This window comes from Corvus cornix, chromosome 1A (assembly GCF_000738735.6).
Source record: "Corvus cornix cornix isolate S_Up_H32 chromosome 1A, ASM73873v5, whole genome shotgun sequence".
Lineage (NCBI taxonomy): Eukaryota > Metazoa > Chordata > Aves > Passeriformes > Corvidae > Corvus > Corvus cornix.
In genome coordinates, this window is record NC_047057.1 from 33934459 (window position 1) to 33961756 (window position 27298).

A 27298-nucleotide genomic window follows, 5' to 3' on the forward strand; every position below is an offset into this window, starting at 1 on the left:
CCCGCCGCCCCCGGCCCGGCCCGGCCCGGCCCCTGCAGCCGCGGGCGAAGTGGAGCTGGCGAGGCCGGGAAGACGCCGCCGCCGCTTTCTGCTCTCCTCCTCTCCCTCCCCCCCGCGCCCCGGCCGGGTCCGTCAACATGGCGAGCGCCTCGTACCACATCTCCAACCTGCTGGAGAAAATGACATCCAGCGACAAGGACTTCAGGTGGGATCCGCCGCCGCCGCCCCTCCGCGCCCTTAGTCGGCCCGCGCCCGCGCTGCCCCTGCGGCCGCCTGCGCTCCGGCCCCGGGCCTGGTGCCGCGGCGGCCCGGGCGGGGGCAGGTGCCCGGCGGCTGGGCCGGTGCCGCGGGCCCGGGCTGTGTCCGCGCCGCGGCTGCGGGGATGGGCGCGAATCTGCTGGTGCTACCCCGGGAAGAAAGTTCCCGGGAGGGGAGCGCCCCTCCTCGCTGCCCATGAAGGACGGGGCGCGGCGGTGCGGGCACCGACGCGGCCTCCATGCGTCGTGGGCAGAGATCTCGAGCAGCCGGGAGAAGCCGAGCGGCCGCCAGGTTTGCTGACTTGAGTGGGGATAGGGGAGGGTGGAAGTCTGAATTCCTGACCTCGCAGATGCTCAGAAGCCGAAGGGACGAAGCTCTGAGCAAGCAGCTGGCGCTGGCGCTGCATTGAGAAGCAGAGGTCGGGTGAGGTGACCTCCCTCGTCTCTTCCCAACTTCAAAAAACATGGATCCTATGATTCTACGAATAGGGGCAGGAAGGGGCAGCCAGCACAGCAGGCTCGAGAGGGTGCGATGGGGGGCCACGAAGATAAAGGGACTGGAGCATCTCCCTTATGAGGAGAGACTGAAGGAGCTGGGTGTGTTTAATCTAGAGAAGAGGGGGGACCTCATTAATGCATAGTTATTTCAAAGCTGGGTGAGGATGGTGCCAGACTCTCTTCAGTAGTGCCCAGTGACAGGACTCAGAGGAATGGCCATAAACTAAACCACAGTAAGTCTCACCTGAACACGAGGAAGAACATTGTTACACTGAGAGTGGCAGAGCGCTGGAACAGGCTGCCTAGGGAGATTATGGAGTCTCCGTCTTTGGAGACTTTCAAACCCCACCTGGACACGTTCCTGTGTCACCTGCTCTAGGTGATCCTGTCTTTGCAGCAGGGTTGGACTGGATGATCTGCAGAGCTCCCTTCCAACCCAAATGATTCTGTGATTCTGTGATCCTAAGCTCACATCCTTCTGGATGCTCTGTCTTTTAGTCAGTGGAGTTTTGTGCTCCTCACATAGTTTGGTACTGCCCCTGTGCCATCCAGAGAGAGAAATCCAGAATCCTTGTCTTATGGGGACAAGACTGGAATTTAATTTTGAGTTCAGGATCTATCACAAGAGCACTACTTTTTAGTGGATCATTTGCTTGCTTTGTAATAAATTAATAGCAGATAAAATGCAAAATGTCAGAAAATAAAATAATACAAGTAAGGTGTTAAAAACCAGCAGAGATAATACATTTACACAGTACCTTTAGCAAAGCATTAAGTTAAAAATAATTACATGGTTTTTGTATTGAGTGCAACCAGAATGTCACGTTTGAAGGCTTTACTTGTCAATGAGAATATATCAATACAGACAGGGAAAAAGCATAAAATGCACTTGTGTTTTGTTGTTTTGCTGCAACATTACAGCGCCTAGTTTGTGATTAAAGTAGATGACATCCAAACAAATATTTTCTTAGTAGATTAAAATTTAAAGGAAAACAGAGGTGGTGATAAAGTTAACTATAGGGTTGGGTTTTGAATAATCTTGTTAGGTTTTGACAAAGTGTTTTAGCATTGGACACAAATGTGATGTGGGATTTTTCTGTCAATTTCTTTCAAATTTTAATAGCATGATATTACCTGGAGAGTTCAGACTAGAAATTTTGGAAATTTTAATTAAAAAAATTGATTAGTCTAAAAAGAGACAAACTAGAATTGCCTGATTTCTTTAAATCATTCTGAAACTAGACTTAAACATTTTTTCCTCTAAATGTTACAAAATATTTTTTACTTTTTTTCATGCTAGTTTGTTTCTGTGATTAAGTGAGATTTCCATTTTGTTCGTATGGGGAGGATGACTTACTGAAAATTCCAATGGATTTGTGACTAAATTCTGACTGATACGAGTTTAAAACTTTCTGTATAGAAGGGGTAGGTTATACCTGTCCAGTGCAATTGTAGCAAACACTTTTTTATTCTTAGCATAGATTAAAATCTAACTTTACAAACCATAAAAAATGAGTGATGAAAGACCTTTACCAACTGACTGTTATGGAGTAACATTCTATGAAACTTTATGTGTGTTGTGTATTTGCATAATGGATGAAATAGTATTTGGTTCTAGTAATTGTAAGTGTATTTATTCTTAGATCACATATATTTGAATAGGGACAGTGTAGTTAACTTGTTGATATCAGGGTGCAGAAGGCAAACCTCTGTTCAAGTAAGCAGTCTACTGCAAAATGTAATCCTCCTTTTTTTGGATAAACTGACCTGTCCGATGCAGAGTTGGAATATGTACTTCTTGGAAGATGTACATACTTGCAGTTTTACTGTCCACACGGAAACTTGGGCTTAAGTCCTAAAATGAGCAGTCATGTAAGGTGGCAATTTACAGTCTGGCTGTGGGACAAGGAGTGTCTTCACTGCAGGAGGAGAACGACTGCTCTGAGTACAGAGGTGCTGACATGCTGCCTGCTTTGCACCAGGTAAAGTTCGATGTGCAGGCAGAAGGAGTTGTGACTAAAAGTCACATTCAAACTACTCAAAACTATGTTTAGAAAAACCAGCTACTTTAAACCTGCCTGGTCTCCCCACCCCATTATGGTGTTTGGGTTGGTTGTCATGTTTCACTGAAGGAGTCTAGCAGGAGAACTCAGTTGTAGTTGAGAGCAGGGGCTGCTGGTGCACTGAGGATGTGCAAGCTCTGCTTAGTTTAGGAACTGACAAGTAGGTGATGAGTGGACATGAACTTCTAAGGCTAGGAAATAGGAGCTGTTGACCAAGGAAGTGAGAGGAGGCTATTAAGTTTTTAACAGAAGGAGGTAAATATAGCAGTAACTTGGAAACTGTTTTTGAGTGTTCTAGTACTGTGTGACTTCATGTATATCCTTAAATTCGGTCCTATCTGTCTGTTACCTTTACTTACCAAGTAGCCTTTTTCATTGCTGTGCTTAAAGGCTGATGCTGTTTTTATTCACAGCCTGTTTTTGTGCACATCTGGTTTCTGTCAGACTGTAGACTTGCTTCAGTGGGACTGTTGGAGTGAGTGAAAAAGGAGTGGTCTTATCTTAGAAACACCTTGAGACTATTAGACTGGGGTTATTAAAAGACAGGACAAGTTGAGGTCCATTACGTGAGGTTAGGCATCTGGCATTTGTCATGCATATCAAGATTATGCAGAGTCTTGGCTTTCATTTTCAGTAAAAAGTAGTATCTGGTGTGTCAAGCTGCAGAGATAGCCCTCCAAGCATGACCTGAGCTAAAGTGATGTCTGCTTGAGGCTGATGTGCCTGAAGTCCAAATGTCACCCTTAACTGTTTAACTACAAACCATTGTTGTCTGGGGCTTCAAATGGGGGTTGGTGTCAGTACTGAAGCCCATGGGATTCATAATTGAGTAATACATCTGTATTGCTGCTTCTGAGAAGAGAGGGCACTCAGAATTCTGAAATATGGATTGTGACACAGACTTCAGAAGGAAAAGAAACAGAAGGCATAAAGGCAATATTTTTGGAAAGTAATTTTTCAGTATGTTCTTCTATTGGTGGATATGACTGTTATTAAATAGTAAATTAATTGATATGAAAGATGATTTTATTTGCTTGATGTCTCAAGAGTTCATTTTGTTCTTTAGTGTGGCACCCTGTATTGTGGGCTGGATAAATGTGATCAGCTGTTTTCTGGGCTGTAAACAAGCTACTCTGTACAAGGCAAGAAAATGAAAAACACATGGAACATCAGCTTAACTTTTATTTCTCCCTTCGTTAATTGAAGTTTGGCTTTTGTGAATTTTATGGGAGAATGTTTGAGAAACTATATTTTGCTTCTTGCTTAAAACCTGTTTTAAAATAAACTCAGAGCAGAGATAATTTTTTTAACGAAGTTTTTAAAAAAGCTTGTTTTTTACAACGTCAGTATAGCTAATGAAAGGACTATTTAAAATCTGTGAAAGTGACAGTTTTTCTTTGTGGAGATCATGTGGAATATAATGTAAATGCTGGAAGTAAAATATGTAGCTGTTCTCATAACAGAAAGGTGATGACCTAACGCAAAGTTATTGTCATTTTCAAATACAGTTTTTCTTCCTTTCTGTTTTATAAATGTTACTTGCATCACAAAACAGACAGCAGTAATTCAATGTGAAATGTGATTTGTTTGATAACAAATGATGGAAACAGAATCTTGAATCCTGAGCACTGTGAATAACGTGTATTCCTTTAGCAATAATTATCTTACCATCTTTTGTCAGGTTTATGGCTACTAATGACTTGATGACAGAACTACAGAAAGATTCTATCAAGCTGGATGATGACAGTGAAAGAAAGGTGGTGAAGATGATTTTGAAATTACTGGAAGATAAAAATGGTGAGGTGCAAAACTTAGCTGTCAAATGGTAGGTATTCTTTTTCTGTGTAGTAAAGAATTGTATGATGACTGAACAATATAAAGCACCTTTGTAAACTCAAGCAACCATTGCTACACAAAATAATATGAAATTGATGTCCACAAAGGAACCCTTGTTCTTGTAGACTACCTGCCTTAATTGTTGTAACTTAAAAAACTAGCTTTTGTTGACATTGGGGATTAATATTTGGGGTTTCAGGCACCAGATAGCACATGCAGTCCTTGCTGAAAGTATTCAAGTGACACACTTGTTCTTTGGTGATAATTCTTGATTGCTAAATAGGTATAAAAAGCTTGTAATTCAGTGGTAGTTGCCATATTGATATTAGACAGTGAGACCTTAGATGATCTGCAGGGGAAGAATTGTAGTATTGGAGTTGTTTTCAAGCAGAGATGAAAACATAAAATGGTAAAGATATGGCCTCAGTTATCAAATGTGGAACTTACCTCTTCACTAACATTCAGAACACTGTGTTAATGGTATTACAAGCTTTAAAGGAACTGTAAATGTTTTATGGGGTCAAGGTGCATTTACTTGCCTTTCAGAGACTTCTGTTGCTTCACTGCCCTCTCTTCCTCACCTTATTGAACTTTACATATGGTGTGGCCTTTCCAGAGCACCCTTTGAAGAGGTGCTACATTTCTTATGACTTCTTGTTCTTAGCTATTCTGACTTTTCGTGTGCTTTAAAGAGAGCCTCTCTTAAAAGGCATATAGTGTTCCTGAAAATGTTTCTTGTTTGTGAGCTCAGGGTTTTTTTTAATAGTCCATATACACTACTTATATTCTGTGAGGTATGGATTGAAGTAAACTTGGTACACAAGAGCTTGAGAAGTTTCACGTTGTGACTAGCCAAGTTTGTTTCAGCTTGTTATTCTTCGTAGTTTGCCCTGTCAGACTAGCAAAGCAGAAAAAACCTGTGTGTACCTCTGCTTATGCACTTAGAAGCAGTGCTTGCTTCAGCTTCTGAAGTGTTTTAAGTGATGGTCACCAAAATCTTGCACAGACAAACTAGTGTAGGAATGTCAAATTTCAAGCCAGATATTAGGTGTATTAGCACTATAATTGTCACTACTTTTTCACTACTGTCCCTGGGGATACAGTCTTGTTAAAATGTGTTTTACGCATCTCCTCTTCACAACAACACAAAATACCCTGTTTCTTTTTAATTCAAACTTCTGAAATGTCTGAGTTCCTCATGGTTCCATGGCTTTGAAACAGATTGCTTCTGCTCAGTCAGAAGAGCATATTGTTGTGAAACTTGGCTCAGGCTTAGAATTGTCTTTGTATGAGTTAGCGTTTTGTGGAAAAGTTACATTGCAGCATACATGCAGTACTCATTTCTAATGTACATCCTAAAGTTGTTCTGAAGTCTGGATCAATGCACATAGACACATATATCACAATCTTAAATGGCAGTGTCAGAATTTAGGATTGAAAGTATAAGTAATGCTTACTAAAACATTAAAGAAAGATTGCAAAGGGAAGAGAATGGGAAAATAGATTACTTCCTCTGTGTGGGCATGTCCTGTTCTTATTAACAGTTCTTCAATTTTTTAAGTTTACTTTGATATATTGATAAATCTCATGGATTTAATTAATGTGACAGAATCTGTTCCAAGCTTGGAGTGTTTTTGAGAAATCCAAATAATGTTAAGGAACAGTGTTAAATTTACTTCAATGGGACAAGAAACGTGGAAAAGTTACCAGGTGAATTGTGAACATCCATATAGAAGGTGGTCACGTGTACATTCTGGAATGCATCAAGTTGTGTTGTTTTGGTTTTTGTTGGCATCCCAGTCACTTGCAGATATGCTTGAATACAAAAAAATCCCCGCCACTCTTTTAGAGTGTTCTCTTCTTAAAGCAGCTTGTACTCAAAATACTGTTCATGACAGTTTTAAGCGTAATGCTGCTGCTGCTTCCTGTTAGCTGTTCTTGTACTCCTTGTTCCTTTTCTCACACTGCTTCTTATCGGGTTTTGTTACAGACTTGTTTGGGGACTTAGTTTTGTTTTGGCTTAGTGCTTACCTCCTGCATTCTACCTGTTGGTAGAAACATTGGTGGGGGTGAAGGATGGGAGAGGCTGAACACTATTAAGCTATAGGGTTTTTTTAAGACAGTTCAAGCTGATCTGAAGTCTTCCATCTCCTACAACACTGGGTGTAAGCCTGATTCATTGGGAAGTTAATTTCAGCCAGCATATTTTTCTTGACTTTAATTTTAAATATTTTGTGCTCTTGTGTATTTCTGTTAAGGATTTCTTGGCACTTTCAGCTGAGGAAAGCATAAACTGTGTTTAGATCTCTCAAGTTAAATGCTGTGGTGAACTTCAGAGACTATCAGCAGTAACTTTCATTAGACTGGTACTTGACCCATTAAATTAGAGATTTCCTCTCATAGAAAGAGAATTTAAGACAACCCAATGTACTTTTCTATCTGCGCTTGAGGTAGATTTTTCCTTGAGGAAGGGAGAAAAGTGTTGCAGCTTGTTAGGGGAGCTTCCTCTGCAGGTAGATCAGTGGAAACACTCTGAATGAAGCTTTTCCCTAAGATTCACTCTTTGAAGATTTGATTCTTGAGGTCACTGCACACAGCAGATTTAAAACAACTCGGAGCAGCCATAAAGCAGTATTTATTTTTAGGCAAGCGTAGCAGCAAGTGAGCAGTGTTCCTGGTTTTGCCTTATCCGCTGCTTGCTTTCACACTGGAGTAAGAAGAGCTCTATTGGTTAAAAAGCAGATGAACTTTTTTCTTACTGTCTCTACAAAGCACACTGGTGATTTTGTTCTTGCTCCTTTCAGTTACATTGTGCTGGTTTGGGGCAGCATAAAACATGTAACAGCAAAGCAGAAGTCAGTTTTTGGGTTCATGGGTACTTGGGTAGCTACCTTGCAAGATGATTGTCCAGTTCATTTCTGAATAAAAATGGATATTAATGAGCTGCATTAGTACTCTTGGAAGTAAAAGTTGGCCTGCTGTAATCTTTGATCCTACAGAAGGGAGCTGAGTTTTATTTGTTAAGCTTCTTACTGCAGGCAGTAGATAAAACCTATGTCAGTAATGGCAGGTTGTTTACCTTGTTTTTCCTAATTGCTTGTAAAATATTAAATGTATTTTTGTTTTCTCCATCTTTTTTGAAGGGATGGTTTATGTTTTACCTGATAGTTGTAGGCTGTTTTACAGTCAGGGAGTGTGGAAAATGCTATTCTTACAGCGTATTCTTAGCTTATAGCTGTAAGCGTAGTCCAGCATGGTATCCTGTGTACCTTGTGGCAGCAGTAGTTACATTGCCTGTGGCTTTTTTAAAATTCTGTGCATCTGGCTTACTCAAGCAGTGTGGTTTTTCTAAGCCCAGATATTGTGTTGATATTGCTTGTTCCTCATTGCTGATAATGTTGGTAATGCTCTGTTGGCCCAAATTGCACATTAATTGTTTCATGTGTTTAAGGATGAGCTGTTTCTCATTTTGAACACTTTGATATTCTGCCATTTAAACCTATGCATAGAATTTTTTCTTGGTTCACACTGTGAAATATTTCCTGTAACCAGTAAGAAGACAAACATACACATATATATCTATTTATGGTGGAAAAAAAAGGTGGGATTAAAGTAAGCCCTTTCAGTGATTCCTCCCTTGTGGAACTGTAGTTTCTCTGCATTTATGAGAGTGACTTGTCTGGGCAGTAGTTCAATACAGGGAGCTCTGCCTGACGCTGTGAGTCTGAGTCATTAGTGTGAACAGGATGATGCATGTATTGGCTGCTGTGTGGCTGATCCAGTTCAGCAGCTTTAAAGCATTCTGAATACACTACTGCACATCATGCTTTACTAGTGATTTGAATAATTTTTTTTTTATTTTTAAATTTGTGAATTTTAATTCTTCCTTGTAAGTAAATGTGCTTATTCCACAGCTGTTAAAATATGCCAGTTGGAGATTATAATTGATTATATGTTGGTGTCTATCTTCCTAATATGGAGCTATGCTATGAACACCTTTATTTCCAAATGTGTGTAACTTAAAGGAGACAGTGTGTTGTTGTTTATTTCCATAGGCATCTGAATGAACTTTTTACTTTGAGAGAACCTAGACACAAATTATTGGCTAGTGAAAGGGAAAAGTTCAAAGAACACTTTAAACTATCCAAACTGGCCTTCAAGTGTGTAAAATACAGGCTTAAGTGCAAAAGCTTTGTGGTCAGAACTGATTTTATACAAGAAGGTTATAGTTTATTTTCAACTTCTGATAAGATTGGTTTGTAATCTGGGACTAATGATAAGGTCTGTAAGTGAAATCTACTGATTTTGAGGGCCAGAAAAGCTTGAGGTAATCTTTTGTAAAATTTACTTCACAATTGTTATGTCTGCTTTGCTGAACTAATAGGCTGAATAAATAGGACTGAAGATGCTGATTCTTTTCAGGTAGAAGATGGCTTAATGCTTTCCAGAAACTGTAATTTATCATGTTCATGTGAATATCATTCCAGTGGTTTGGTCATCTTTAAAACAGTAGCAAAGAAGTGTTTCCTATTCTTAATTGAGATGAATCTGATTGACTGGCCCTTGCTGTGATTATTTTCATTAGTCATAGGTTGCATTTGAAAAATAAATATATTTAAATCAAAAGAATTCAGTAGTTCTTCAACAGTTCAGGTTTAAAACAAGGGGTTTTTAACCTTGTATACTGTAGTCTGTTGACTGAAATGTGTAGGAAATTTAATTTCTGTGGACTACTATGGAGTCATTTTACCGTGGAATTCTATAGGTTTCTGTTCTAGTTGATTTGTGCTTGTGTTGCTTGCAAAACAATTTACTATGCACCAAGGGTAGCTGAGTGCAACAGTGCTGTGAGTAGCCACTGACAGTGGTGTGTATTTGAAGAGAAACTGTGTATATAGATGAGTCAGTGAATCACAGTGAAGGGAAAGCTTGACTGAAGAGTGAAATGAAGTTGTGGAGAAAGCTGTGGACTTTTTCAGCAACTGGAGGAAATGTTTCAACTGCACCCAGGGATGGCATGATGTATTGTGTCTCAGAGATAATTATTGGTAATAATCTGTGTTTGCAGATGTTTGTGTATGGATTTATCAGGAGTTTTTCAGTTAGAGGCAAAAAGTCTTTACCAGTATCAGTGTTCAGAAATTATTTTAATAATGCGTTATTAATTTAACATTACTGAAACAGTAAAATGACCAGATTAGATTGTGGATATGGTCCTCTAACCCCCTAATCTCGGGAGTTTAGTGGCTGTAGAGATAGTTTAATTGAATCTAAGGAATCCAGTGCAGTGCCCTTTCCCTAAATTAAAGGGCAGTGTCAGGTTAGGGCATGAGGTCCGACTGCCTTTAATGAAGGGGGCTCTGTCAGAGCTGTTCATTTCTGCAGGATCTGCTGAAGCAAGTGAGAAACCATCCATTACGTCTTCATTTCTGTGCACTTAAAGGGCTTCTTTTTATGCCTTTGATCAGATACTAGTCAGTATCTCAAGTAACAGTTCTCTTGAGATATCTGTATGCTGTATCTTCTAAAAATGTAACCCCAAAGTTGTTCTCATGTATTTATTTTAATGTTATCTGTAAATCTCCATGAAATACTCTGCAAAATTAGTAAATTGCCATCTTCCTGAATTTGTGGCATTGATGTGATCATAAAGCAGCAGTTTCAGATGTCTGTGCCCTAGTTTGACTAATGTCAAATTAGTTCCAAGTTCTGTGCATTAACAAAACTGAGTTAGTTTTAAGTGATATTTCAGTGCCTGGTTTTGGCAAATATGTTTTGTCTTTGCTGCCTCCCCGCCCACCCTTCTCCTGGCCCACACACACATGTACTTTCAGCAGGTTTTACCACATGAATAGGGTGGGCAGGGAGAGAAGGAAACCAAGCAGGTTATGGTTTGTGAAGGAAGGCATGGAAAGTGCTATAGGTGATTACCTTGGGAATTGCATATTCCTGGGTGTTAATCTAAGTGTTGTGCTTCAAGTGCAAACACTGTTCTGAGTTCATGGGAGGTAAGGCATTGTGAGCGTGGCCACTGAAAGAGAAGCTCCAGGTTTGCCTAATGTGGTGACAGACCACTGATGCCAAAATTTTGAACCTTACTCTGGTTTTTGTCATACAGTAAGTCACACACAGTGCTTGAGTGCAAGGCCTTGCTTGTCCATGTCCTTCTCCTGTTTGCATGTCTTGCTTTCTGCCTTTTGCTTCTGCTGGGCATTTTTTATAGTAATTAGGTCTTGCCCCTGTGAATTCTTGGACCAGGCAAAAAAGGGTAGCAGCAGTGGGCTACATATAACAAGTTTGGGGATGGAAGATGTATTTTGGGTTTGTCTTACTGCATAGAGCCGTGACCAAATCCAAACGTTCCATAGAATAAAGATGCGGTAATTAAGAGTATTGCTTACTTGTCTGTGAATTAAGCAGGCAGTGATGGTCAAGCATATAAACTGATGGCTCTGGCTTAGGTTAATTTTTGTTATAAATCTTGTTGTCAACTGAGAAGTAAAAGGGACTCTGGTTTTGAGACTGAAGCAGAACAGCCGTACGAAAACAATTTCCAGCTCCAAATAAAAAAATGTACTAAACAAGTATTTTGTTACTAGATTAATGGTGGAGGCAAGTTATCAGTCCCACCAGATGAAGGTTTTCAGATTTTAAAATTCTGCTTTGTGTTGCTACCAAAACCAGCCTTAAGTTTATGACTTGAATGCAAAATACTGAAATAATATTGTTGCCAATGTAATACTTTCCTCTTGTTTATACAGCCTGGGACCTCTGGTGAGTAAAGTGAAGGAGTATCAAGTGGAGACCATTGTAGATACCCTCTGTACAAACATGCTTTCAGATAAAGAACAGTTACGTGACATTTCAAGCATTGGTCTTAAAACTGTGATTGGAGAACTCCCCCCAGCTTCCAGTGGTAAGACATTTTGTACTCAAGGCTATGTAGTTGTATCATTTACTAATTAAAAAAAAAAAAAACAAAAGTTGGGGATTTTAGGGAAGAGGATTCAGTTAATTTGGCATTGGAACTAGTTTTGGTTAGGGTAAAAACATATGGCACAAATACCCTTTCAGTTTCTCCTTCTCTGACTATATTGCCAAATTCTACTAGTTTAAGAAATTATTTTTTACTGAAGGATTGCATTAATGTGGAAAGCAAGCTCAGAGAATATGAACTTCAGTATAACAAGTTGAGTGTAAAAGTTTCTATTTTAATAATTGCCTGGTGGAGCAGTTATAGGCTGCAGTAATAGCTAAATCTCATCTTGGTTTTTGATTGATAGTACACTTTAAAATTGATTACAACTCTTGTATTTTTCTTTAACCGTCTGATTTTTTTATCTCACTTTCCAGGAATTGTTTTGGGAAGTACCTTGTGTTTCTGACAGTTGCCTGTTAAATTAGTGAAAGTCTTACCTGCAGGTTTAAACGAAGGCAGTCTTTCCTCTAAAAGAGATACTAATGTTGAACAGCACATCAGTTAATAGCATTACTTTTTTACTCAAGTGCTTCTCAGATATCATAGTGTAGGATATGAATGAGAATAGAGAGTGATTTAAAAGGCTTTGGAAATTACATTTTTAGAGATTGAGGTCCCTTGAATTAAAAAAAAAAGCTCTGATTTTAATATCCTTTTTGAAAATTGACGTGTAAATCTTGCTTCTATCAAGCAGCAGTGAGATGCATAAGCTTTGCATAAATAACTAATTTTAAGTAAATTGTTTTAAGCTTTTACACTTTTGTTTGCCTACACAAAACAAAAGGATATTTTTGGTGGAGGTAAAGCTCAAACAAAAATGTAGCAAAATCTTTCAATATAATTAATATTCCTAATATAAAAATAAACAACAATTTCTTGCTCCCAACTCAAACACAGATTGTTGTATCTTTGTCTTAGCCTTCATGATAACACAATAGACTGTCTAGTTGTTATATTTTAATTTTAGTTGTAGTTAAGAATGAGCCACAATACATATAAACTAGATTCACCATAGGTTGGAATGGTGTTAATTTCACATTGAAATTCGCAAAATGTGATTAGAAGAGTTTCATGCATGTGAAGATGAGTACTAACCACTGGGCAGTCATTACCATGACATGAGTTCCTTCTCATAATTACTTGAAATAATGTTAGCCAGTTGGAGGAAGGGGGAACTATGAAGTTGTTGTAAAGACATTTTTACTTGTATTTTAAAATACTTTGGAGATAAACTTTCCCCCCTTTCTCAAATGTTTCAGTAGTATTTCAGGTACTTTTTAAGTAGCTTCTTGTGCAAAGTTGTTTTATTTTGCTTTTTTTTGCCATTCTTTCGAAGTGGCTCTATCTACTTCTGTGCTTTTCCTTACCATACAGTTTATGCCTTCATTTTTACCTATAGTCCTTTCACTTATTGCTCTAGACTTGTTGTGGCCTTCATTTTCCATTGCTTGCCCTTCCAAAATCAGTGTTTTTCTGTTGTGTATACCTTCTGGGACAAGAAGCCCTCCTGCTTAGTGTGTTTGTACATAAATAGTCTTTCAGCACTAATGCAGAGCGTACATGACATTAATAAACACAGTGGCTGTTTAAGCTCTTTTTGTTGGGTGGAAAAAGCTTCTTTATGTAGATTCAGTTGCTTTCCATAGTCACAAACATGATCTCTGGTGTTAAAAACTGTATTTTTTTAATATTATGGAAATGCTGAGGTTTGGTTGTACTTTCAGGTTCTGCCTTAGCAGCTAATGTTTGCAAAAAGATCACAGGGCGTCTCACTAGTGCTATAGCCAAGCAGGAAGATGTGTCTGTTCAACTTGAGGCACTGGATATTATGGCTGATATGCTGAGCAGGTAAACATCCATCCTTTAATATGCTGGTGAATGCTCATAAATATTCCTTAAAGCTTGAACTTCAGTTTTCCAAATGTTAAAATCAAATTACTCAAAGTTCTATGAAATAATATGGTAATATTAAGTGTAGATGAAACTTAATTAAAAAAAAAAAGTGAATGTATTGAAGATAATTGATTGATAGATCAGTTATTATTTAATCGTCTGAGAACTGTAGTTTTAAGCTTATTTTTATGTTTATTGCTTTGAGGGTATATTTTAAACTCATTTCTTCTTTTAAAAAATTCCAGAAACTGAAATTTAAAGACTTGATTGGAATCTTTGTGATGTTTGGGGAATATTTGAAGGATTGTTTTACAGTATATGAACAAAGTTATCTAGATTCAATTGGTTTTGAGTTTGTGTTTTGTCTGTTTTAAGGCAAGGAGGACTGCTTGTTAACTTCCATCCTTCAATTCTGACCTGTCTGCTCCCCCAGCTGACCAGCCCAAGACTTGCTGTGAGGAAAAGAACCATCATTGCTCTTGGTCACCTGGTCATGAGTTGTGGCAATATGGTTTTTGTTGACCTCATTGAACATCTGTTGACAGAGCTGTCTAAAAATGATTCCATGTCAACAACTAGGACCTATATACAGTGTATTGCTGCTATCAGTAGGCAAGCAGGTCATAGAATAGGTAAGAAAAATACATAAATTATCTTTTACCTTGAAGTTTTTTGGTGAGAGTAATTACTTAGCTTGTTTTTTTCTCTTACCAGGTGAATATCTTGAGAAAATAATTCCTTTGGTTGTAAAGTTTTGTAATGTAGATGATGATGAACTACGAGAGTACTGCATTCAAGCCTTTGAATCTTTTGTTAGGAGGTAAGTCATTCATGGGTACCTGTTTCAGGCTTTCTTAAGATCTAATAGTGTGTCATTTGGTTGTAAGCTGTCAAGAGAGAGTTTCCTTCATACAAAATATTCTTATGCAAGCTTTGTGCTGGAACAGTTCCTATAACTCGCTGGTAACTTAACTCTTAAGCAGTGTGTTGTGTCTGCACTGCTGTTTGTGCAAACGAGAAGTGGGAAGTATTCTAATAATATTTGTGTCCAATAGCCGTGATAAAAAATTGGTATCCAAAGGCATATCTGAGTCCTTTGCAACCTTCCAGTCTAGAAGATCCTGTTACACAGTGGCATTGCCCTTTCTGACCTTCCCTTCGAATTTCTGTAGTTCAGATGGATGCCTTAAAGTTGTCTTGGCTAATGTCTCCAAAGTACAGTATGCAACATGAAATCTTTTAGGAATGTTTTAGTACTTCGGAGTAATTTGACATTGATTGTATTTTTATATTACACAGGTGTCCTAAAGAAGTTTATCCTCATGTATCTACTATTATAAACATTTGTCTTAAATATCTTACTTATGATCCTAATTACAATTACGATGATGAAGATGAAGATGAAAATGCTATGGATGCTGATGGTGGTGATGATGATGATCAAGGTATATTCTCTTTTTGGTTTGGGGGAGAGGATGAGCTTTTGATCCTGCACCCATCTGAGAAAATTGGTATGGGTGATATTACTCCTGAGTACCAGTATTTGACTATTTTGTACCTCTTTTAAACATAGCTAATGAACTCACTTCTTGGAATAAAAGTATAGGATGTTGTTGCTGGAGATCGGTAGTTCTGAGGGTGAACATAAAAATACAAGATAAATATTTTTAAAATCCTTGAAAGGTGGAAAAATCAGAAGTGTGTGGCGTGATATAACTAAAGTAAGAACATCAATTAATGAATGGAAAATACATATACAGGATGGGAAAGGCTTCTCACTACTTTCCACTATCATATATTGGTACCCAATGCATAAAATCAGAATAGATTGAAAATGACTCAATATTTTTCGGTAGGGTAAAAGTGTTTCAGACTGAAAGGCATAAGGTATTTTATTTTTAATATGGTGGCAAGCATTGCCAGATGTAAGCTTTGTGAAGACTTGGACACACAAGTAATCTGAACTGAGAGCATAACATTCTCATTACTTAAGGAAGGAGTGAGCTGCATAGTTGTTGCTTTAAGACCTGAAAAATCTATATTGTTTATTTTATACTTTTTTGTTATTTTTGGGGATGCTGTGTAGTTTGATCCACCCCTAGAAAGAAGCAGACAGAATAATTTGTTGAATCTTGATCAGCTAGTATTCATTGTTCCTTTGTTGTTTATGTCATGAATGAGGAGGAATATGCTTTAAATCAGTAGTCAGGCTGGAAATATGATGGGGAGCTCCTCTTCCTGTTGGCAGCTTAAATTAATATGTGTGCAAGACTAGCATGAAAAAATTGGTTTAGAATTACAAGTTAGGCTGTTTAGAAGGCTTTTATAATGTATGGTTTTTAACATAATTCTGAACCTATTTCTTAGTGCATCTTATGCAAAGAACCCAACTGTACTCTTTTTAATTGTTTAAAATAAAACTTGATGCTTTGCTTGTCTAGACTTGAACATATGCATTTATTTTTTCAAGGGAGCGATGATGAATATAGTGATGATGATGACATGAGCTGGAAAGTGAGGCGTGCAGCTGCTAAATGTCTGGATGCTGTGGTTAGCACACGACACGAAATGCTTCCGGAATTCTACAAAACTGTATCTCCTGCTTTAATAGCCAGATTCAAAGAACGTGAAGAGAATGTTAAAGCAGATGTTTTTCATGCATATCTTTCTCTTTTAAAACAAACTCGACCTGTGCAAAGTTGGCTTTGTGATCCTGATGCAATGGAACAAGGAGAAACACCTTTGACAATGCTTCAGAGTCAGGTTATTTGTGAAGATTTTTGTTATCTTTGAGAAGACATATTGAAGTTCATAAGGATAGTTCATTCAATGTGCTTTATCATGCTTTCTTCATACACAGGTTACAGTTTATTCATGTAGTACTAACATAGAGAGGAAGCTGGGTAAACTGGCCCAAAAAAAAATGCAGCAGTAGTCTTAGAAACTGAAATTGACTTGTACAAATGTGCTTATTTAATTTCAGTTGTTTACTCACCTGCGAAAGTTGCATGTCCTATGTCATTTAGCCAGATTGCCAAAGCAAGAGTTACTTTGTGCGTTCTATATCCAGACATAAGCTCTAATGATCAAGATAAAACTTGATCTGCTGCAATATATTTTACTTGCAGAATAAAAAGGATAATGCTGAAAAACTTCTCTAAGGGAATTATTTAGCTGACTTTTCAATTGTTGCTCTCTATGGTTTTATTAATGCAAATCACCTTTCAAAGCTAAATTACTTTTTTTTTAAAAGCAATTATTTTGAATCTTTATTTCCCAGTATTTCTATAACTTCTCTAGTTCTGTAGAGAAATCAGAGGGTTAGGTTGCACATATTTCTTTATATCCTCCCCCAGTGATCAATAATGAAAGAAATGCCAGCTATTGAATCAATTAACAGATGTGTGATGATTACAGGTTCCCAACATAGTTAAAGCCTTGCACAAACAGATGAAGGAGAAAAGTGTGAAAACACGTCAGTGCTGCTTTAACATGCTGACTGAGCTAGTAAATGTGTTACCTGGAGCCCTAACTCAACATGTTCCTGTACTTGTACCAGGTATGAGAAACACAGCATTAACTTAAATATTTATTAATAAATGGTATGTGAAGTTCTGAAACATCAAAATATTTAAGTCCTGACTGCACATTTTGCAAAAGCTTTGAAGTGTAGCTTCTGTTGAAATAAAATGGCAAAATAATCAGCTATTATGTGGATCCATATAAATATTTTAGTTATATATTTCCATTAATCTTGAAAAGAAGATTGAAGGTTTTTTCTTCTTTATTAAAAAAAAAGAAGTTAATTTGCTTCTTAATTACAAGGTCAAACTGCCTTCTTTTCCATCCCAACAGAGAAAAATGCTGTCCATAGTTCAGCTTTTAAAACTTAAAATGTTGAAATTTGAAGTAGTGGTGGAAAGTAAGGTTGGAAATGTTAAAGGTTCAGAATTCCTTTATAATTAAGAAAATATGTCATAAACCATTGAATGGCCCATATCTTTTCATAGAGGAAGCTTAAAAACTAATTGGTTGAATAAAATGATGAAAGGGGTTTGGAAGCGTTCAAAAAGATGGGGAGCCAGAAGACATAAATTCAGTAGAGCTGCCTTCCTTCAGGAATTTTAACGTGTTATAGCAGACTCTATAAATACCTGCCCTAAAAATACATTTTTTGGTTTCTTCCAGGAATAATTTTTTCACTGAATGACAAATCAAGTTCTTCTAATCTGAAGATAGATGCTTTGTCCTGTTTGTATGTGATCCTCTGCAATCATTCTCCCCAAGTCTTTCATCCTCATGTTCAAGCATTGGTACCTCCAGTTGTAGCTTGTGTTGGTGACCCATTTTACAAGATAACATCAGAGGCACTTTTGGTTACCCAACAACTTGTGAAGGTCATTCGTCCTTTAGACCAGCCTACTTCCTTTGATGCTACTCCTTACATCAAAGATTTGTTTACTTGTACAATCAAGAGATTAAAGGCTGCTGACATTGATCAGGAGGTGAAAGAAAGGGCAATATCTTGCATGGGTCAAATAATTTGTAGCCTTGGTGACAGTCTAGGCACAGACCTGCCTAGTACACTTCAGATCTTTCTAGAGAGACTGAAGAATGAGATCACTCGGTTAACTACAGTGAAGGCCATGACATTGATTGCTGGTTCTCCTTTGAAGATAGATTTGAGACCAATCCTTGGGGAAGGAGTTCCTATTCTTGCTTCTTTTTTGAGAAAGAACCAGCGAGCTTTGAAGCTGGGTACTCTTTCTGCGCTAGATATTTTAATTAAGAATTACAGTGACAGCTTGACAGCTGCCATGATTGATGCAGTCCTGGATGAGCTTCCACCTCTGATTAGCGAAAGTGATATGCATGTATCACAGATGGCCATCAGTTTTCTGACAACGCTGGCTAAAGTATATCCTTCCTCCCTGTCAAAGATTAGTGGCTCCATTCTCAATGAACTTATTGGGCTGGTAAGATCACCCCTACTTCAGGGTGGAGCACTTAGTGCCATGCTAGAATTTTTCCAAGCTTTGGTTGTGACTGGTACAAATAATTTAGGCTATATGGATTTACTGCGCATGCTAACGGGTCCAGTGTACTCGCAGAGCACAGCACTTACTCACAAGCAGTCTTACTATTCCATTGCCAAATGTGTTGCTGCCCTTACTCGAGCCTGCCCTAAGGAAGGACCGGCTGTTGTAGGTCAGTTCATTCAAGACGTTAAGAACTCAAGGTCCACAGATTCCATTCGTCTTTTGGCTTTGCTTTCTCTTGGGGAAGTTGGGCACCACATTGACTTAAGTGGACAAATTGAGCTGAAGTCTGTAATACTGGAAGCGTTCTCTTCTCCTAGTGAAGAAGTCAAGTCAGCGGCATCATATGCCTTAGGCAGTATTAGTGTTGGCAATCTTCCTGAGTATCTGCCATTTGTCCTACAAGAAATAACCAGTCAACCTAAGAGGCAATACCTTCTTCTGCATTCCTTGAAAGAAATAATTAGCTCTGCATCAGTGATTGGTCTCAAACCATATGTTGAGAACATCTGGGCCTTACTCCTGAAACACTGTGAATGTGCAGAAGAGGGTACAAGGAATGTTGTTGCTGAATGCTTGGGCAAGCTTACGTTAATAGACCCAGAGACTCTGCTTCCACGACTGAAGGGATACTTGGCATCAGGTGAGGAGTAGTAGTAATGCATGTATGTATCGTAGGAGATGGCTTTATGATACCTATTAATAAATTGATTCGTTTTTCAAATTATTTCCTTAAATGCTGTGATCCTCTTGAAGTTTTGCTCCCCCCCACCAAACAATGGAATTTTAAGGTTTTCTATTTTTACTAGAAGTTGTTAGTCATGCACAACAAGAATTACTTGTGTTCTGCTTTCAGACTTTATATTTCAATTAACAATGTTACATTTAAGAAGGAGCTATAAACTTAAAGGAGAAGGAGCATGGGCGACTAAGGGACAAATTAACAAACCAATTGCAACATTTTGAGCTTTTGGTGTAAATTACTATGTTCCTGATTTTCAGATAAGGGTTCTGAAATTTTCGAGGATTAGGAAGGATCTTTGCACATAATGAATCAGTCTCATATCAAGAACCATATTCACATGTTTTCTTCATGTGTTTCTGCTATAGAGGGGAGAGGTTTTTTGTAGGCCTATTTGTAATCATAAATAATCTGTTTTAATAGGCTTATTGTTCAATTTTTCTGTAGGAGATAACATTACATGCTTATTACAATGCTATGGTATTTTTCCCCTGTTTAAAATGTTTTATCCATAGATTTATTTGAGTTACGTATTGCACTGCTAGTAATAAATAGCATTTCTTGTTTGCTGTTCTTATGAATATTAGAAGTCTACGAGGAATGAGTGGCATTGAACATGATTTAGATTCTGTTGTTTTTCTGTTTTAATCTTGCATGTTCACACCTTTGTTTCATATTAGGGTCCTCATACGCTCGAAGTTCAGTGGTTACTGCTGTTAAGTTCACTATTTCTGATCATCCACAACCCATAGACCCACTCTTGAAGAACTGCATAGGTAAGTACTCTACTTATACTGACAACTTCTATGTTTTCAGGCAATAGAATTACATTTAAAATTTGTTCTTTGTGTTACCAGAAATAAATATTTTGAAGATACTAGAATTAGCTGCTAGTGATAACTATTAGAAGAGTTACAAGATATGTCTATAATAGCCAATTATTTATATTAACAGTAATTTATTTGAATTCTGATCAGTAAAAATAGTGTGATTAAAAAGTCTATGTATTGAATCTGTGATGGGCAATACAAGAAGCTAGGGTTTTTAGTAGGATGGGATCCAAAAGCTGATTTCCTTTCCTGTGTTTTTGCAAAATTATATCAGTTTGATGTAGTAAGGTGTACTATATTCACCCAGAAGTGTGGTCTTGGGAATATTTTACATTCAGTGCTTAAAACATGTATGCTTGTGTGAATTATTCTGAGTATTACCAGGTTTTGAATTGTAAACATAGGTCGTTATGATTCTGTAATGCTTATGGTCTAAAAGCATTTGGAACTGTGTATGTTTTTATACAGGGATAATGTAATCAGAGCTTTCGATGTAACACCAGTATGATAAAGACCTATGGGATGCTGTGGCTTTTTTTATCTTTTCTCATTTGTATAACAAAGTATTGTAGATTTTTTTAATATGGTATGGTGAATGTTTTATGCTTGATTAATTGCAGGTTTAAAGATCTATAAAAAAATCTTCTGTGCTTCTTAACCTAACGGGGCAAAGAGATTTATCCTTAAAAGCATAAAGTTTTGTGAAGAGCAAGGTTTTATTTATAGGGAAATTAAGTCAGTTACTATGTGTTATTTTCATCACTAAGCACTTTTTTTTTTTTTTAAATATTGTATTCAAGAATGATGCTTGTAGGTTTTTTCCCCCTCCTACTGAAGCTGCCATGCCCCTTTGGTTTCTGGAAATATTTATTGATTGAAATTTGAAATGCTACCAGTATCTAGTGCTTTAAAAATCTCAGTCATTTGGAGTTTTGTTACTCAGTTTTTTGGTGGGTGTTTGTTTTTTACACCTTGTTGGTTTTCTCCTTCGAAAATGTTCACTCCTCATGGAAGTTGCTAGTACAACTTCACAAACATTCAGGATATATTCATGCCGTCATTCATTTTTAAAAGGCTGTGTTATGGAAGTATAGAAAAATCTAATTTAAAAATGCCCAAAGGTAGGATGGGATGGGGAGATGTGGTGCTACATTAATATATACTGAGTAGGCCTATTTTATAGTAATTTAGGTATTCTCAGTGTATGCCCATTTGGGGGTTAAAAATCAGTATGTTGATAGTTTCCTTTAGCAGTGTTCTCGAATTCCTGAACTGCAGAAATTGAAATTGGTTTTCCAATGCATATTTTGAGAGAATTTTAATAAGTGGAGAAAAGGAAAGGTTAAATGTAATTTTCATTCATTTACATGCTGTATCTTTATAAAAAAGTTGAAATGTCATTGTGATGGCCATTTATTTTGATGGTGTTTCTTCTACTACTGTTTCATTATATGAAATACTATATAATAATTTTATTAATACTTTTCATATGATTATAATTAATCTTTATTTGTGTAGTCACTGAAATAGCGGGTGTCTGTTACATTAAAATAACTCGTCCACTAAATAGGTCTTTTTGAAAGTTTAAAACTAAGCAAAGATATTTTTAAAGTTGCAAATGAAAAAGATTCTCATAGGTTCTTTCTTACTGTATCTGTTTGCAGGTGATTTTCTGAAAACTCTGGAGGACCCAGATCTCAATGTCAGGAGAGTAGCCCTAGTGACATTTAATTCAGCTGCCCACAATAAACCATCTTTGATAAGGGACCTCTTAGATACTGTGCTTCCTCATCTTTACAATGAAACAAAAGTCAGAAAGGAATTAATCAGAGAGGTATGTTAACTGAGCAAAACAGTGCTAAATATATGTAAGTAGATTTTTTTTTTTTTAAGTGTGTTACTTAACTTTTTTTTTTTTATTCACTCACAGGTGGAAATGGGACCATTTAAGCATACAGTTGATGATGGGTTGGACATAAGGAAAGCAGCTTTTGAGTGCATGTATACTCTATTGGATAGCTGTTTGGATAGACTAGATATATTTGAATTCTTAAACCATGTTGAAGATGGTCTGAAGGATCACTATGATATTAAGGTTAGCTGTCATTTTTCTCTGTGAAAGCAGGAACTTTGTCAAAATATTTTTTAAATAGTGAATAGACTGAAATGGTAAAAATATTACTTCATGTGCTTAAGTATTTCACTACATTTGCCATTTTCATTAAAATGTGACTGTTCAAAAGGTTACACAGCACTGTAGGAAATATATCTCCATATCTGTGCCAGGCATAACTGTTGTTGAATTGGGTTTTTTCCTCACCCTAGATGCTCACCTTTTTAATGTTGGTGAGACTGTCTACCCTTTGTCCAAGCGCGGTGCTGCAGAGATTGGACAGGCTTGTCGAACCTTTGCGTGCTACATGTACAACTAAGGTATTTCTGTTTACTTATGTTCATTATTTTGTGTTTTCTTACAGAAATATAAATGAACTCGTGTGTAAAGAATACCTCTGTACTGCTGCAGCATTTCCTGAGTTATAGTTGATAAGCTGCAGTAGGCAGGATAATTAGATTAGAAATGAATGGATCTTTGTACAAGTGTTAAATTTATTTAAATTACAAACGGAGAGGTAGATTTGTAAGCTTCTTTTTAAAAATCCTCTGTTTCTTTGATGCCTTTTCTTTCGTTCCTTAAAAATTTAGCTGCCACTTGGACAGCTTGTAAATCTCACTTCATTATAAATAGTAAAACTGGAATACTGAGAGTTTTTCTGACTTCTGATGATGATGTTATTTCAGACAAGCATTTGGCTGATGAAGGCAGTGTAAAGTAGTCCTGGTTTTGTTAGGCTTTTTGTCATTTACCCCACCTCTTCTTCATGTATATTACAAGATTATTGGATCTTTGTAATTAATCTCCTTCCATTCCTGCTCTGGTCTTGATTCACCTGCATGCTCTGACAGGCATTTATTGCCTGATTTACCTTGCTTTGCCATTACTATAGTCTGCTATATTTCGCGTAGTGAAAATTGACTGCCTTTAATTATAATTTATGTTTGTATCACTGAAACGTCTTTGAGAATTACAGCAGAAGGTTAAGCAGTTATTCTAATGAAGGTCAACTTTTAAAAAAAGTTCTGTTCTCTGGAAGCTGGGAGTACTGCAATTATAGCAGTTTAATGTCATTTACTGACCTTACTAGCTAAAGGTTGGCTGCGATAATTGTTTTGATTTGGTGATTGACTTGGCAGCTTACAACTTTTTTCTGCTTGCCTTGCAGTGTTGAAGCTTTGGTCTGTTTGTAAACTGCTGGTAAAAATTCTGCTAAAAAGATGTTTGGGGGTATTTTTCGTTCGGTTGATTTTTTTAAGAGCTTAGATCATTTTGTGAGGAAATATGGTTTTTTAAGGTACATTTTTTAAGGTGGGTGTAAGAGGGAGGGTTAAGTAAAGTTTCAAACATATTTTCGTTTTTTCCGTAGGTAAAGGCGAACTCAGTGAAACAGGAATTTGAAAAGCAAGACGAACTAAAACGATCTGCTATGAGAGCTGTAGCAGCACTTCTAACCATTCCAGAAGCAGAGAAGAGTCCATTAATGAGTGAATTTCAGTCACAGATAAGCTCTAACCCTGAGCTGGCAGCCATCTTTGAAAGTATCCAAAAAGATTCATCATCCACTAACTTGGAATCAATGGACACTAGTTAGATGTTTGTCCAAAATGGGGACCATTATGTTGAACCATATGATGCACTGAATTGACAGGTTATGAGTAAGAAACAGAAAAAGTGTCTAATCTATACATTGTTCCACTTTATTTACCTTTATGGGGACAGTTGGCTTTTCCCATAATTGCTTTTCTAGCATTTATTTCAGAAATGTATTTCCATAGTCCAGAGTTTAACCACTCTTGTTTCAGTGGATTTGGCCACATTTGGGAATTAAAAAGTTGACTCATGGTGTATGGAAATAAGTTCCAGCATCCATTTGCCCTGTAATGTTTAGGATTAAAATGTCGAAATTTTGTGACCATGATTTTTTTTTTCTTCTATTCATTCTTTCTACTTGTAAACAAAAAAGGGGGGGAGGTGGGAATCAAGTGTCTAGGTGCACCATGGTTTTTGTATAACTTTTTATTTTTTTGTTTCAGCTTCATAAATTGGTTTGGCTGGCAGATGAATTATGTGTAAGATTTATTATATTAAAAAGAGAGTTTGGGCACAGTTCAAAAAGAGCAGACATAAATGTCATTTTTACAGGTGTGGGGACTAGAAAACCAGTATCCCTGTTGTGCACACTAATTTTGCATGAGCAAGTTTACAAATATATATTGTCTGTAAAACAGCATGTGCAGTTTATTCGTAATGCAAGTTAAAATAAGTTCTACTGTATCAGTGCAGTTTTCAGGTATTTTGACATACAGGCCATTCATACAGGAAGGGGTGAATGAAAGTTTGTTGTCTTAACCTGGCTTTTTTAAATGCCAGTAATATGACCCTGCAGATGTTCTTACAGTAAACATGACAATTTCTGCAGTTTTCATGAGTTTTCATTCCCAAAGACTGGATCCACTGGCATTGAGGTGGACAAACCCTAAGATTGAAAGGAAACGAGATGGAGGTAAAATGAGCAGAGAAAACAAGAGCTGCTCAGTGGCTCCTGAACTCAGGATTCAACATTGCTTTTATTATAAAAGTATGAAGGAAGTTTCTTCAGAGGATTCAATCTCCTATTCTTCATCTGACAGCTTTTGTTAAGGCACTAATATATGGTGTTACCTAGACAAGTGTTGCCAGACCATCATTTTCTTCTGCCATGTGGGACCACCAGTAGGCTGCAATGCTGCAAGTGTCATACAGTATTCTGGTGAGACAGGAAACAGGGAATGGCCAATAGACTGGAGAGAGAGAGAGAGCGAGAGAGAGCAAACAGAAGAAAACATTCTTCTGTGGATATGCTAAATTTAGAAATTTAGAAATGGACCAGAAGCAGATAGCTGGCAGTCCTGCAATGAACTGGATTTGGGAATTTGATAACAAAAAGATGGGGGACCACTGCCTCATTACTTGTTTCATGCAACTGCTTAGTGGCCTTTTTCTTTTTTTCCAAGTCAGATATGAATTTTAATTTTTTTAGTTAACTGGTATTTTTTTAGCTAGTTTGTTATTTTGGAAACCTGTTACATGGGTACGTGGCATAAGCTGCTACAGAACTAAACAAGCATTCATTTTTATGACCTCAGAGACAGTTTCCTGTGAGCATTGGGGCTTGGGGGCAAAATCTTCACCTTATATGCTTGCAGCTTGGGAAAAGAGAGGAGATACTGGTACATTTAACTTTAATAGAAGGACCTGAACAAAGAAGTCTATGAACTCATTCAGTAGTAACAATTCTAATGCTGTAGAAATTTTTGAAAATGTAGCTTTCTCTGTCTCCAAAGTCTTCATACTAATGTAACAATTGTCTTCTAGAAGTAGAAATAAATGAGATTAAACATACCAACATATCTAAATGTCATGAAAAGGAGTGGGATGACTAGAGAGAAACCATACAGTAGAAAAAGCACTGTGAATTAGGTATATGTTATCTTGCTGTATAACTCATCCACTTCAATTGCAGCAATATACAGGCCTCCTAACTAAGAATCTGTTGTGCTAATTAGTTGTCAAACTAATCTTTGAACTTTTTGTGTTTTCAGAGTATATTAAAATTTTACAGATCTAAAGTTAGGTGTGAGAATGGTATGATAAACATGAAATGTGAGGCCTAAACAGGAAAAGGGAGTAGGTCACAATGGGAAGTGAACAGAGTGAGAGATTTGTGTGTGCTAATGTGCTACCAGAACATAACACCTGATGTGGTGGAGGCAGATCATCTTCACTTTGTTTTACAGTACATTACAGGGGAGCAAGCTTAAGGACAGAAGAGAAGGTTGAGATATATTACATAGTGAATGCTTTCTTGCAAAAGAGTAATCTTCACTTTGACCACTGACGAAGCAGGTGGGAACATAAGAATTAAGTCCTCCCTGTAAATTGCAGAAATTCTGAGTGTGGTTGTCTCCATATAGCAGTTAGTTATTTTGGTGATGCGGGAAGACAAATACATAAAGATTGTAACTGCACCATAATTACTGAGGTAATTTATTAGTGTTACAAAATCTAACCGTGTTCGGTGTTGAAGTTCCACTCACTTTCACTGAATCACTAGATTGAAAGTTTTCTTTGTTTTTCCCTCTGTATATCCAAGTATTTGTATAAATCTGGTGTGTTTATGCTTTTTGATCAATTACATTAGTGTTATTCTGTTAAGGAAGATGTCAGGAATACCTGTAGCTGGTTTTTAAATGCTAAATATTTGAAACTAAATATGAAATTTCTCTCACTAAAACAAAACCAGAATTCTGAAAGGCTGTTCTTAAGATGTTTGGTAAAATTAGAGCTTTCTATAGTATTTTTCATCACTTTGCACACAGACAATTGAGACCAATTAACAAGCCTTGTGTGTAATATAGAAATGGTTGGCCAGTCCTTGCATAGTAGATTCTTGGCTTGAAATATTTTTGTATCTCAAAAGTACTTTGTGCTCTGTTTTTCAGTGAAAGAACTTGCCATCCTTATAAGAGAGGTTTTTTTTCTAAAATTATAAATTGAAAACTACCAGTACGTCAAGAATGCTGCAGTTCAGTTATGTAAATTTATTTTTTAATACAATTTTCCTTCAAAGTATAGCATCTAATATAGCAGTTGACAAAATAAAGAGAGCTGTACTACTTCCAGTTGTATTTTTATGAGGTGTACAAAGCAGTACATAGGCATGTAAACAGCGTTGTTTCCCTCAAATGAAGGATTATTTTAAAATTTCATCAACTCAAAGATATGAATTAAAAATCTGTATCTGCTCCCACTGTATTTGCCTTAAGAGATGTCCTCAGTAATGAGGCTTGGAACAAGTTCACCCTGCACTGGTGGACTTAGTAGTAGGGATTTAGCAACTGTTCTCATATTTGCTGGTATTTCCCCTCCCTTGCCTCCACTTTTAAAAGCAAAGTAACATGTGGCCTTGGAAGTGTGTGTGTGGCTTGTTTTTATTTTGTGAATCCTGATCATTCTGACTGAAATGACACTTGTTTCTGCCAAATATCAAACAGTTAAACCTGGAG

At 37.2% G+C, this 27298-nt stretch overlaps 1 protein-coding gene across 1 annotated transcript; it reads left to right on the forward strand.

Moving 5' to 3' along the window:
* Positions 1–26910, forward strand: CAND1 (cullin associated and neddylation dissociated 1). The gene is made up of 15 exons (XM_039570529.1): positions 1–205; positions 4500–4643; positions 11416–11570; positions 13358–13481; positions 13902–14158; positions 14241–14346; positions 14826–14971; positions 15997–16289; positions 16944–17085; positions 17715–19208; positions 19988–20083; positions 21802–21971; positions 22068–22232; positions 22463–22570; positions 23620–26910. The coding sequence occupies exons 1-15, from the start codon at positions 138–140 to the stop codon at positions 23842–23844; spliced, it is 3693 nt and encodes a 1230-aa protein (XP_039426463.1). The 5' UTR covers positions 1–137; the 3' UTR covers positions 23845–26910.
* The last annotated feature ends 388 nt before the right edge of the window (positions 26911–27298 follow it).

Coding starts and splice junctions, on each gene's coding strand:
- CAND1 (XM_039570529.1), top strand. CDS start 138: ATGGCGAGCGCCTCGTACCACATCTCCAACCTGCTGGAGAAAATGACA. Junction 206..4,499: donor TCCAGCGACAAGGACTTCAG/GTGGGATCCGCC, acceptor ATCTTTTGTCAG/GTTTATGGCTACTAATGACT. Junction 22,571..23,619: donor GTGCTACATGTACAACTAAG/GTATTTCTGTTT, acceptor TTTTTTCCGTAG/GTAAAGGCGAACTCAGTGAA.